The sequence below is a fragment of the Elephantulus edwardii genome, unplaced genomic scaffold (genome assembly GCF_000299155.1).
Source record: "Elephantulus edwardii isolate Elephantulus edwardi_28Jun2011 unplaced genomic scaffold, EleEdw1.0 scaffold00141, whole genome shotgun sequence".
Lineage (NCBI taxonomy): Eukaryota > Metazoa > Chordata > Mammalia > Macroscelidea > Macroscelididae > Elephantulus > Elephantulus edwardii.
Genome location: NW_006399891.1, coordinates 861,430 through 874,311, shown reverse-complemented (window position 1 = coordinate 874,311; position 12,882 = coordinate 861,430). Strand labels below are relative to the sequence as shown.

The 12,882-nt window shown below is 38.2% G+C and overlaps 1 protein-coding gene across 3 annotated transcripts in view; it reads left to right on the top strand.

Annotated features, from left to right (window-relative positions):
* The window catches only part of LOC102866374 (retinal dehydrogenase 1-like), a 49,559-nt gene that overhangs the window by 11,567 nt on the left and 25,110 nt on the right, over positions 1 to 12,882 (top strand). For all 3 annotated transcript variants that reach the window (XM_006894379.1, XM_006894380.1, XM_006894381.1), the window contains exons 2-4: positions 1,486 to 1,590; positions 4,890 to 5,030; positions 9,824 to 9,953. In XM_006894379.1, the coding sequence (XP_006894441.1) occupies positions 1,486 to 1,590; positions 4,890 to 5,030; positions 9,824 to 9,953 (376 nt within the window). The remainder of the gene's footprint in view (positions 1 to 1,485; positions 1,591 to 4,889; positions 5,031 to 9,823; positions 9,954 to 12,882) is intronic.

Sequence of the window (12,882 nt, the reverse complement as noted above, 5' to 3'; positions counted from 1 at the left end):
TCAGCAATGCCCCAGTAAACACAGATAAGATCCTACCGCCTTTCTCCTGCCAGGTTAGTTCCTCAACAGCTCACCTGATAGCTCCAGGTGATGTCTGGATCCAAGGTGGGGCCCTGAGGTCACAGGGCTGTGGTGGGGGTTGAGATGTGTGGTTGTGGAGCTGCAAGAAAAAAAAAAATAAAAACACATTAACATTCTTGGAACAAGCTCTTAGTAAATCAAAAGATGAACTGCATTAGGAAAATCTGCTGTCAGAGACCTTACCAGAGAACTGAGAAGAAATTATTTCAGTCTATAGACTAAGATGAACCTGACCCAGGCCATGGTCTTCACAATTACTTGCTGTGCATCAGAGAACTGGACTATGACTAAGGATGAAAGAAGAATCGATGCCTTTGAGTTGTGGTGCTGGAGAAGATATACCATGGAATGCCAAGAAAACAAATAGGTCTGTATTGGAGAGGGTGAAAAGCCAAGTTTCTCTTTGGAGGCTAGGATTTTGGAGCGCCATCTCACACACTTCGGGCATGCAGTCAGGAGGGACTGATTCTTGAAGAAGGTCATCATGCTCAGAATGGTGGAAGGACAGTGCAAGAGAGGAAGACTCAGAGAAGATGAATTGATACAGTAACTGGGGTAATAGGTGTACATGTGTCGGAGTGGGACTGGCTCAGAACAAGGCAGGCTTCAGAGTTGTTGTACATAGGGTCACTATGAGTTGCAGGCAACTTGAAAGCATATAACAAAAACCAGCATGTGCCATCGAGTCAGAACTAAGTCATAGCTGACCCTCCAGCTAGTTTTTAGGCAATGAGTTTGCCCATCTTTCTCCACAGAACAGCTGGTGGATTCAAACTATACGCCTATGAGTTGGGGCTCCATATTAATTTTTAGAAGATAATAAGCAAACTTCTTTTGAATGCCTCTTAAAGCTACATTTCAGAGGAATAAAGGGCCAAACTATAGTCACTTTTGATACAAAATCACTCCATATCCCTAAATTAGCCTGTTCAGCATTTGAAGTGGAAAATGGAAGCAATGATTTCACGACATGAAGGCTTTCAAAACTTCTGTTCTTGCAAGTGCTGAAATAACTACATTTCTTAACAGTTAATGAAATTTTATTTTTTAAAGCATGTATGTGTAAAGGAGAAAAGATGAAAAAATGCAAAGCTTTGGCTCACAAAGAAATCAAACCCAAATAAAAAGTAACCTTGCTGTGTCAGGTCAGTTTCTACTTAGGCAACCCTGTGTGTATCAGATCAATGGCTGATTGTTAAGAAGTAAATCACTTAGACCTTCTTCTGTGGTACCTATAAATAGATTTTACCTTTTGACCTTTCTGTTGGCAGGTGGCAGCTCTAACTACTTGTACCAACCAAGAATTCCTTAGTTTCTCAGTCAGGGTTTAATGTTAGTTTTGTAAATCATTAAAAATAGCTTGCATATTTGAATTCCTTTCCATTTATTTTCTCTTCCTCCCAGATATTCATAAACAATGAATGGCATAACTCGGTGAGTGGCAAAAAATTTCCTGTTCTCAACCCGGCAACTGAGGAGAAAATCTGTGAAGTGGAAGAAGGAGACAAGGTGAGTTTGAAGCACTACTAGTTCCCTTTGATGCAGAAGTCATTGTTTCTCTTTTTACTAATTTTTTCACAGAAACAATATTTACTCTATAAACAGTAAATAATCAATCATAGGTTTTAAAATAAAAATGCCCCTTTTATAATAAATGTCATATATTATCCATAAGGGAGCTCTGGTGGCCTAGTGGCAAGAAGCTGTGCTGCAATTTCAAAGGAACGTGGTTTGAGGCCACCAGCTGCTCCACAGGAGAAAGATAGGCAATCTTCTCTCATGCAATTAACTGCCTCTGAAAACCAACCAGAGTCAGCTATGGGTTGGTTCCAACTCTCCAACTCTCCTGTACACAACAAAACCAATATATATATAGTATTGTATCAGTATAATATTTCAATTAAATGATAATATATTTCTAAATGTAATATTTTGTATAGAAGTTATTTCTGTTTATATATATATAAATTAATATTTCAATAAAATAGCTTATCATACAGATAACAGGGAGCTCTGGTTGCCTCACAGTAAGAAACTGCATTGCAATCTCAAAAGCACATGGCTCATTCACCAGCTGCTCTGTGAGAGAAAGATGGATAGTCTCTTTCCGTATAATTTACTGAACCTGAAAACCCACTGGAGGATTCAGCAGCTATAGGGTTGGTTTCCACCCAATGGTTCAACAACAACAATAAAGAGAACAGGAAATATCTATTGCAAAGAAGGTCTCTCCTAGGAAATAATCCTGTACAGCTGCAAGAGCTGGATTCTGCAGTCAGATGTGGCATCAAATCCTAACTCTACATTTGCTAGCTCAAATATTTTCTATCACTAGTCTGGGTCTATTCCCCATGAAATAAGGTCATTAACTATAGGGATTGATGGACTGATAGTGATAAAAGGGTTTAGATTTATGCCTGGAGGTCAGCAAGATCTTGTTGTTAAGTGCCATCAAGTCGCAGGGGACTCATAGCCACCCTATGAAGGAGAGCCCTCAACACTTGGGTGTCTCTCATCCTCTCTCCACGTTCATAGGGTTTCCGGAGGCAAGCTATTATGGAAGTGGATGCCACTACTTCCAAGCTTGTTTTAATTGGGGCACTCCACCCTACTCTGTCCTGTCCGCATTGGGTAACCAGCCACTAATGCATTTAACACATCAGTGTCACAGTGTTCAGCCTCACAGCAACCACAAGTTACCACTCTGGACAGCTACTTGTTTTGTGTGTTGTTTTAAAATTTTATTACTTTTTAAATTATTATTATTAATTTCAATGAACAACAACAGAGATTTTGGAATTCCATTCATTCATTGTTGCGCTTTTCTACCCACCCCCACCGCCACCCCCAGGTCGCTCCTCTCCTTGAAAAGCCAAAGAATAACTCCTTCATTGGTACACAATCCCCACCGCCCCCCGCACCTCCCCACTCCCACCCCAAGTATACTCCACTCTGCAACCCTCATTCTGGACTCTTATGATAATCATAATGCCCTAAAATATATTAATTTTAAACCATTCTCTCCCTCATCGGCTTCAATGCAGTAAACATAATTTACCCAGTTTTTCTCAGTCTTACCCCCACCCCATTGTCATCCTTATTCTACAACAGTGGCACCATATATTTGTCCTTTTGTGACTAAGAATATACCACACCTTCTCTATCCATTCGTTTGTTGATAGGCACTTAGATTGTTTCCAACTCCTTGCTGTTGTGAACAAAGCCATAATAAACATGGGTGTGCATATATCTGCTTGGATGTCATTTATGGTCTCAAAGAGAATACAGAGCAGGAGCTAAGAAAAACAATACCCTTGACAATAGCTAATCACAAGATAAAATATTTTGGAGTAAATATAACTAGAAGCACAAAGGATCTATTCAAAGAAAATTACAAAACATTATTACAAGAAACAAAAAGAGACCTGGAGAAGTGAAAAAATATCCCTTACTCATGGATAGGAAGACTCAATGTTGTCAAAATGGCAATACTACCAAAGGCAATATACATGTTCAATGCAATTCCAATACAAATACCAATCCCATTCTTCAAGGAGATGGAAAAGGCAATCTCCAGCTTCATTTGGAATGGAAAGAAGCCCCGAATAAGCAAAGCGATCCTTAAAAACATAAAAAAAAAGTAGGCATCTCACTCCCTGATTTCAAATCCTACTACACTGCCGTGATAGTTAAGACAGGATGGTACTGGTACAATGACAAACACATAGATCAATGGAATAGAATTGAGAATCCAGAAATCAGTCCATCTACCTATGGTCAACTGATTTTTGGCAACGAGATGAAATAATTTAGGTGGGGAAATGACAGCCTTCTTAACAAATGGTGTTGGCAAAACTGGAAAACTATCTGAGAAAAATTAAACAAGATCCACACCTCACTCCATATACAAAAACCAACTCAAGGTGGATCATGGACCTAGGACTGAAACCAAGGACTATAAACTTCATTCAAGAAAAGCTTGGAAGAACTTTAATAGTCCTAATCTACAACATAAAGAGTCTTCCAAGTATCTTGTACAGCTACTTGTACCCTAGGGCTATACAACCTAGAGGAATGTCTGAACAAAAATAATGAAAGACATGGTTAAAGATCTTAATAGATAGCTATAATCAAGCTACATTGTCCTGGTAAGGAGTTGAGTGATAACCTTTAAGAGATGCCTTAAGGAATTTGAAGAATTTTTAAAGGAATGGAAGAGTTTAGGGAAAGAATTCTAATGAAGGAAAATTGTGGGAATATTGGTGAGAAGAACTTGGCCAGACTAAATTGGAAGAGGGAAAATGTGAACAACAAGTTACAGCAGATGAGATGGGGCCCAAAGATCTGGAAATCTAGACAACCAAATCACCAATGTAAAATATGGTGTTAAAGGGCACGATCTCCCCTCAAACTCAACCCTGCCATTTTTAACTATTGACCTTGGTTAATTCTCCTTTCTCTCTGTGCGTCTATTTCTTCATTTCTTAAATGAAGAGCACATTACCTTCATAAATGTATTGGAAATTATAAGAGTTAGTGATATAAAGTTATTAAAACTTTATTTAATATAAGTAATCAATCTAATAATAGTAACTATTAAAAAGAATGAAAGCACTTGTCAGTCCTAAAAATCAGCCATGCAATGTAGGCATTTAATGTGGGATTCTAGAGATACAACAATGGGCTAATTTTCAACTCATTGAGCATGAAAATCTGCTAGATTTGGGGCTAGTGAACACACAGTGCCTACGCCTACAGAACTTTGCTAACTTGTTTGTTACTGAATTGACTTACCATTTTCCTTATAGGCAGATGTTGATAAAGCAGTAAAGGCTGCAAGAGAAGCTTTTCAGATTGGTTCTCAATGGCGAACTATGGATGCTTCACAAAGGGGACAGCTACTGTTCAAGTTGGCTGATTTACTTGAAAGAGACATTCTACTGTTGGCTGTGAGTATTAACCCAACTGGGCATGACTCTTGACACTGATTGTTTGAACTGGAATGTACTTAGGTCATAAGGGTTAATAAAAAAATGGTACTAACCTAAAGGCTCTATCTCTCCAGGGGTTCGAATCCAACAGTGGCTCCATAAGGAAAAGATGAGCAATCTCTCCTTAGACACTTGACATTCTGATGGATGGTCAGTTATGAATTGGCTCTGACTCAATGGCAATGAAAGAAAAGAAACTATTTCAACTTCTAGAATTTGCATAGAAACTATAACATTGTGCAATAGTCTATGCTTAAACAATAGTCTTTGCTCTTTCTGGACGTAATGGCTGCTACTGTAATAGACTCTATAATCCAAACAATGTTAAAGCAAATATATTTGTTCTCCTCCTTTACTCTAGAATTTCTCAGAGCCTTTAGCAAGATTGCACACAGTATTAAACTTGTATTGATACACTGGGACATTATATGTTTAAAACTTGCTTAATCCCTTGATCTCTAGATGAAAATCATTGAGTTTGCTAAATGTTCTCAGATCAATTTTTTAAATTATTTTTTTTCTTTATGCTAGCACATTGAGACATTAAATTGGAAGCAAGATTGGTATCCACTTCTTAAATAACAGGTCTTTGAAAAACCTATGAACAATAGAGAAACGACAATAGTTTTAGTACAGGGTTCAGATCTTTTGTTCATAGGGTCACTGTGAGTCGTACTCGACTCAACAGCACTTAACAAGAAGACATTAAATACTTTTTTCCCCTTTCTAAAATTAAATACAAATTTGACTAAATTTGGATATTTTTACAAGTGGAAAAGGTAAAGAACTAAAAAGGTAGAGAGAGAGAGAGCATGAGCCTGGTGGCCTAGTGATAAGGAGTTGTGCTGTCAAGCAACCCAAAGGCATGTGTTTGCTCTCAAAGAGAAAGATAGTCAGTCTCCTCCTATCAGATGCGCCGCCTCTGAAAACACTGAAAGTTCAGCTATGGGTCAGTTCCTATTCGATGGAACATAACAACAATTATGTATATGTGTGTACTATTGAGTAGTAACTGACCCAGAGCTGACCCTTCAGGGAGTTTTCAGAGGCAATTAGTTCATTGCACAGGAGGAGATTTCCCATCCCTCTCCCATGGAGTAGCTGGTGAATTCAAACTGCATGCCTTTAGGATTGTAGCACAGCTTCTGTCTGGTTAGATAGACAATTCTTTGCTTCCTTGCTTTCTTTTCTCTGTTAAATATTTTAGTGAAAACAGTTTAACACAAAGCAATACCAAGATCAGGTTTAGAATAAAAATATTTAGAGTCTTAAGCAAGCAGTAAACAAGACATCTATGTTACTGTTGTTTTTTAAACAACAATCATTGACAGATGTCATCATATCAATTAAACTCAGTGACCCTATGAACAATAGGGTCCAGCCCCATCCTCACAGACTTTGATACACTGAAGACTATTTTTACGGTCACTGTGTTAATCAACCTTACTGAGGGTCTTCCTCTTTTTCTCTAACCTCCAACCTTTCCCAGCAGGATGTCTTTTTCCAAATCCTGGTTCATCTTGAAAACATTTCCAAAGTACATGAGAGGAAGTTTCACTGTTTTGACTCTAAGGACTGCTTGCACTTGCACCGAGACTGCCTTATTTGTTCCTTTGGCAGTCTTGGGATATTCAGTACTCTTCTCCAATACCACCATTCAAAGGCATCAATTCTTCTACTATCCTTATTCATTGTCCAACTTTCAGACACACAGGAACAAATTGAGAAGACCTATGTAATGATAGGTACTACTGTTGAGAGCTCTGGTGGCTAAGTGGTAAGGAGTTTCACTATCAACCCAAAGACACATGGTTTAAATCCACCAGCTGCTGTGAGGGAGAAAGATGAGCAATATACTGCCTCTGCAAACACACTGGACGGTCAGCTATGGGTCGTCCTTGACTTGATGGTACCTAACAGCAACAACAGAGAGCTCTGGTGGCAAGAAGTTGAGCTGCAATCCCTAAAGCATGCAGATTGAATCCACCAGCTGCCCTGTGGAAGAAGGGGCAATCTCCTCCTGTCTGATTAATTGCCTGTAAAAGTCTACCAGAGGGTCAGCTATGGGTCGGTTCCAACTAGATGGTACATGACAACAATAACAACAACAACTATTAATATCAAGATTCTGCACAAATCACAGTAACAAAAATACAGAATTTAAAGCTATGTGCAGTGAAACTATTATCCAAAATGTTTTGCGAGAAGACAGCAACATTTGTTTATATCTTTACTTCTCTCATTTATCAGATCTGTTGATTTTAGAGCTTTATTGCCTCTGTCAGCACAAGCATCTAAGGAAATAAAATAGCAGATGCATGGAATTCATATAATTAACAGATTATTCTGTCAGCTGACATTCCGGCCAGATAAAACACCTAGCAGAATATTCAGTCACAAATAGCTCTTTAACATTCTGTTCAATGAAAGATGGAAAAGGAGAATTGATTGCCTATAGATATAGCACATACTATAATTTTGCTGAAAAAATCTGAATATATATGTTATTGTTGTTGTAATTTTGCTGAAAAAAAATCTGTGTATGGACAATCATAAAAAATTTGCAGCATTTCAGCTAATTTATAATTTATTATGTGAACACCATGGTTGAAAGATTTGGATTTTAAGTTGTGTAACTGGACTGGTTATATCCAGATGGAAAACACAATTTAAAATATTTAAAATAGTTACTAGTAACTGATTCTTAATTGTCACCCTTATTTGGGTTAAATAAAAAAGGAAATCTTGTTGGAACTCTGATCTGACTAAGAAGATTTGGTGAAATCTAGTCAGTTCTGAGATTATGACTATTCTTAGAAAGCTGTCTTGTCTGGAACTCACAATGTTATAAAGGGAACATTATGGTGTTCCAGAGTGCTCAAAAGCAACGATGTCAGTCTAAGGACTAAGGTGCATCTAATCCAGGCTATGGTCTTCGCAATTACTTGCTTCAGAGAGCTGGACAATGAGAGAATTTGATGTCTTTGAGTTGTGGTGCTGGAGAAGAGTCTTAAACATATCATGGACCACAAACAAATCCCAAAAGGTCTGTCTTAGAGAAGGTGAAACCAAGTTTCTCCTTGGAGGTTAGGATTTTGAAGCTCTGTCTCACATGCTTTGGGTACGTGGCCAGGAGAGACCAGTCCTTGGAGAAGAACATCATACTTGGGAGGGTAGAGGGACAATGCAGAAGAATACCCCAGATTAGATGGATTGAAAGAGTAACTGGGGCAATGGGGGTTGGTGTGTTGGAATTAGTAAGACTGGCTCAGGACAGGGCTAAGAGCTACAACACATAGGGTCTCAATAGGTTGCAGGCACCTCAAGGGCACATAACAGCAACAACATGGTGTTAAAACTAGAATCCAACTGCTCTTTCCACTTGTCTCTTAAGCAAAATATTTTAACTATATATTTATTATGATTCTCCTTTTGTTTTTAGAGGAAGTTAAACAACCTGCCTTAATTTATTCCATACCTAAATACTATAATCAACTCTCTTCAAAGAACAAAATAAAAAAAAATCCAAGCTCATTGTCATTATTTCTATCCCAACTCATAACTATTTTGTAGGACAGAATAGAATTTCCGTAAGCATATGCAAGGCTGTATAATATTTATGATGATATAACCTTGGTGATTCAATGGTTGTAGGTCTGAAGATCTAGGCTGTTAATCAAAAGGTACAGAGTTCAAACTCATCAACTGTTCTGAGAGATAAAGATTTAATCTGCTTCTGTAAAAGCCTTGGGACACTATCATGCAATTCTTAGTTGTCTTAGAGCTCATTGTGAGTTGTAATCAACACTAGAGTGGGTTTATATGTGCTTTTGTTCTAAATCCTTACAGAAACCTTCTACAGTGTCTTTCTACAAGAGAGTGGCTGATGGCTTTGAACTCAATCTTTCAGTTAGTAGCCATTCACAAAATTTGGTAGCATAAGAAATCAAGACTCCCTACAAAAATCTATAGCATAAAAATTTTCAAAATATTGGCAAGATATATAATCCTAAAGAACCTTGGTGGCACACTGGTAAAAGCACTTGTATGCTCACTGAAAGGTTGGTGGTAAGAACTCCTGAATCACTGAAAAGACCGATGATATGGCAGTTGGCTGCCGGAAAGATTACAAGCTTTGCAATGCCTGTGGGGTCGTTCTACTCGGTTCTATAAAGGTTGCATGTATCTGAATTGACCTCATGTTACTGTTTTTGTTTACGGGTATTTAGATCTATTATTAGGAAGCTCTGGTAGTGCAGTTCACAGAGAGTCGTAATGTGAACCCAAATGATGCTTTTCTCTGGAATTTTAAATCCACTAGTAACTCCTAAGGGAGCACTGGAGGACTTGTGCTAAGAAGCTGTGCTGCAATCCTGAAGGCACACGGTTTGAATCCACCAACTGTTTCATGGCGAAAAGATGGGCAGTCACCTCCTTTGTGATTAACTGCCTCTGAAATCCCACAGGAGGGTCAGTTATGGATTGGTTCCAACTCTTGTACACAACAACACAACACCATGGACAGTGTTTGGTGGAGCTCCCCAATTAAAACAAGCTTGGAAGCAGGAATGGCATCCACTTCCAAAATAGCTTGCCTCCAGAAACCCTCTGAACTTGGAGAAATGGTGAAAGTTATATAAATGTTCAGGTCTTTTGCTGATAGGTCACTATGAATCACCTATGACTCGATGACACTTAACATCAGCACACATTTTATACAAGTTTACATTTGAGTTTTGTCTGTTTTTCAGACACTGGAATCAATGAATGGTGGAAAACTATTTCCTGTGGCATATATGAGGGACTTACCAGCCACTATCAAAATCTTACGCTACTGTGCAGGCTGGGCTGACAAGATCCATGGTCAAACAATACCTGCTGGTAAGTAGCTTTAGGGAACCATCTAGGATGACAGGAGAAGAGATGTGATTATAGTAGAGTTTAATAACTCCAAATTATCCCTTTGAAAACATAATAAACCAAATAAGCTAGAATTATTTTCTCATTTACTTTGACAGAATTAAGTTCTGAACCTGAATATTCAGTTAACACTCATCAAATGGCTTTTGAAAATGTTAGAATAATTGCAAAGAAGATAACAGTGCATATTTTAGAAAACATTAAAGTAAGAACATAACTACTTTTTTATAAATTTACTGAGTTAAGAGCCCAACCTTGTCAAAACTGACCTTTGAAATGTTATCTATGGGTTTTATTTGAATGGTGACATCTGTACCCATCTATAATGTAATTTCACCACTCCTCTCTCAAGTTGGTATTCAGTGGTGAACTGCATGTTTCACTATGAGTCAGTTATTACCATTTGCCCCTGGCCCAGTGTAGTTAGACCAGAGTTATCCAGCAAACTAATTTTCATTGATGTCTTAGTCTTAGTCTTGATTTCCTAGTCTTAGAGCAAGATGAGGCTATGATTCCAGCTTTCATAAACTGTATGTGTGAATATGTCTGCTTGTATTATTTTAGTTGAAGCATGATCATATTGAGATTCATGCATCAACTTTGTAAAATAATGTGATTGGAGACTAATTCATAAACTAGTTGACAGTAGGTATGCAACTACCTCCTGCAATCTGGTTTTTATAGCATATATATTTTAAAATGATATCCAGGGAGTTGCTGAATCCTACCTCTGCTAACTCCACAAAGGGTAACTGCACTCAGCAACAACATCCACACTACAAAACCAGTTCCTCTAAGGTCAGACACACGGTCCCCCATACTCCTACACCTGTTTCTACTAATTCCATCACGAATCTGATTGCTTTACTGCTTCTGAAATCTGTTGCAATAACTACACAGATCTCACCATCACCATTCTTCAGTCCAGACAGTTTTCAATTTTACATAAGTCCCTCAGTTCAGACAAAGTTCAGGTGTGTTTGCAGATCCTTTGACTTTCAGCTTCACAGTGTAGATCAGTATTACAAAGTTCATTTAGTCATGCCAATTATGGCATCTTCCCTCAGTCCTCCAGTAATCTTGGTTGAAGGCCCCTGCTTTAGCTCCATGAGGGAGCAGTCCCAAGTCAACTCTATCTCATATTAGTCTCTAGTTCTCGGCTGAGGCTGCTTCCAGTCTTGTGTAGATCTTGTTTGACTGACACAGGAATTTCTGGCCCTAAAGGACACATGCTACACTTCCTATTTTCTCTTCCTTGCTGATAGTGAAATTCCCACTTTCATTATTAAGTCTGGTCAATTTACCTACTGTGATAGCAAAAAAACGAACCAATCCCATAATGATTCCTTTGTGTACATACCCTATTTTAAGTTCCTTCCCACTTACATAGTCAAAGTCAAACTCGATGGCTAGGAAAGCCGTAATATACTTTTTTTTTTTAATTTTATTTTATTATTATTTGTGTGTGTGTGTGTGTGTGTGTCTGTGTACCGTCAAATCAGATCTGACTGGTACTGGAGGAGATTGTCCCTCCTTTCCGGGCAGAGCATCTGGTGGATTCGAACCATGTACTTCTGGGATTGCAGTGCAGCTTCTTGCCACTAGGCCACCAGAGCTCCCCTCATAATATACTCTTGACATCGCACATAGGGAAAGGTTCTGCCTCATTGCTTTTAGGAATTGTGTTGTTACTGTTTAAATCTTATATTCTAACTTTAATATTTTAAAAATTCCACTATTTTTTATTAAAATTCCTAGATTTTTAGCAGCTACAAACATTTTATTTTCTTAGCTACAAATCTCTTACTTTCTCCATTATTCCTTTCCAAAAAAATTTCGAGATTAGGATTGCTTATTCCAGAAAAAACAAATCATGCCCCAAACAACTTTCCAAGGCAAAGAAAGCTAGAGTCAGCCATCTTTAAGGCATATCTGAATAATTTCAAAAATAAAAATCTGCACAAAGACAATGTTTACAAGTTGGTAGTCCAGAGTACTTCCATCCTCTAAACTTTTTTTACTCAGTTTTAACACCAGTCATCCCCCCTGCAACATTCTTCTCTTCTGTGTTCAGTACTTTGTTGCAATCTCTACATAAAACTCACAGACACTCATAGTTAAGTAGTTTATTAAGGAATAGGATACAATTAGGAGTCAGAATCAATAGGTTAGAACTTGAGTCAGGATGAAGAAGCATGTAGACAGCGTCTCTATTCTTCAGTATAGAACAACTTCTTTGGCTCATCTCTGCTGTGCACGCCTCCTCTGAGGCTTCTCTGAGAGGTTGGGTCCTAGGTCTCTACCACTGATCGTCTCCTAGGATTTTCACTTTCTTCAGTCTAACAAAGCTTGACCTGTGTTACATTTTTTGTGTTTTTTTTCTTCTTATTTTACCTTATTTTATTTAGTACCCAAAAAAGTGCTCAGGCCGTTCGTTCATAGGGTCGCTAATGAGTCGTCTACGACTCGATGGCATCAAACAACAACAACCCCCAAAAAAAGCACATCCAGTAAGTGAAGGTGACAGTGATGGAGAACTTGTTAAGAGGTTTATTTCAAAATAAATACAAATTTACAGAAGGGAAAATACAGGTTATCTGTAAGTCCTATGATCATAATATGAGGACTGGCTGTAACTAAAAAAATTCCATTTCTTTCCTACATACATTTATTTTCTAGGTAATCACACTTGGTTTCATAGCTTTAAATAGTATCTGATGATCCCCTATCACTTTCTTGAACACAGTGTACCCATGTGAGTCAGGCACCACCGTGTATGTCAAGTAGACATCACGAACGTGCTGTTTCCAAAGCTGAACTCATGCAAAACCACTCCACCACTCCCCAACCTGCTCATATTGGAGCCACCTATTTCTTTTACATATATATA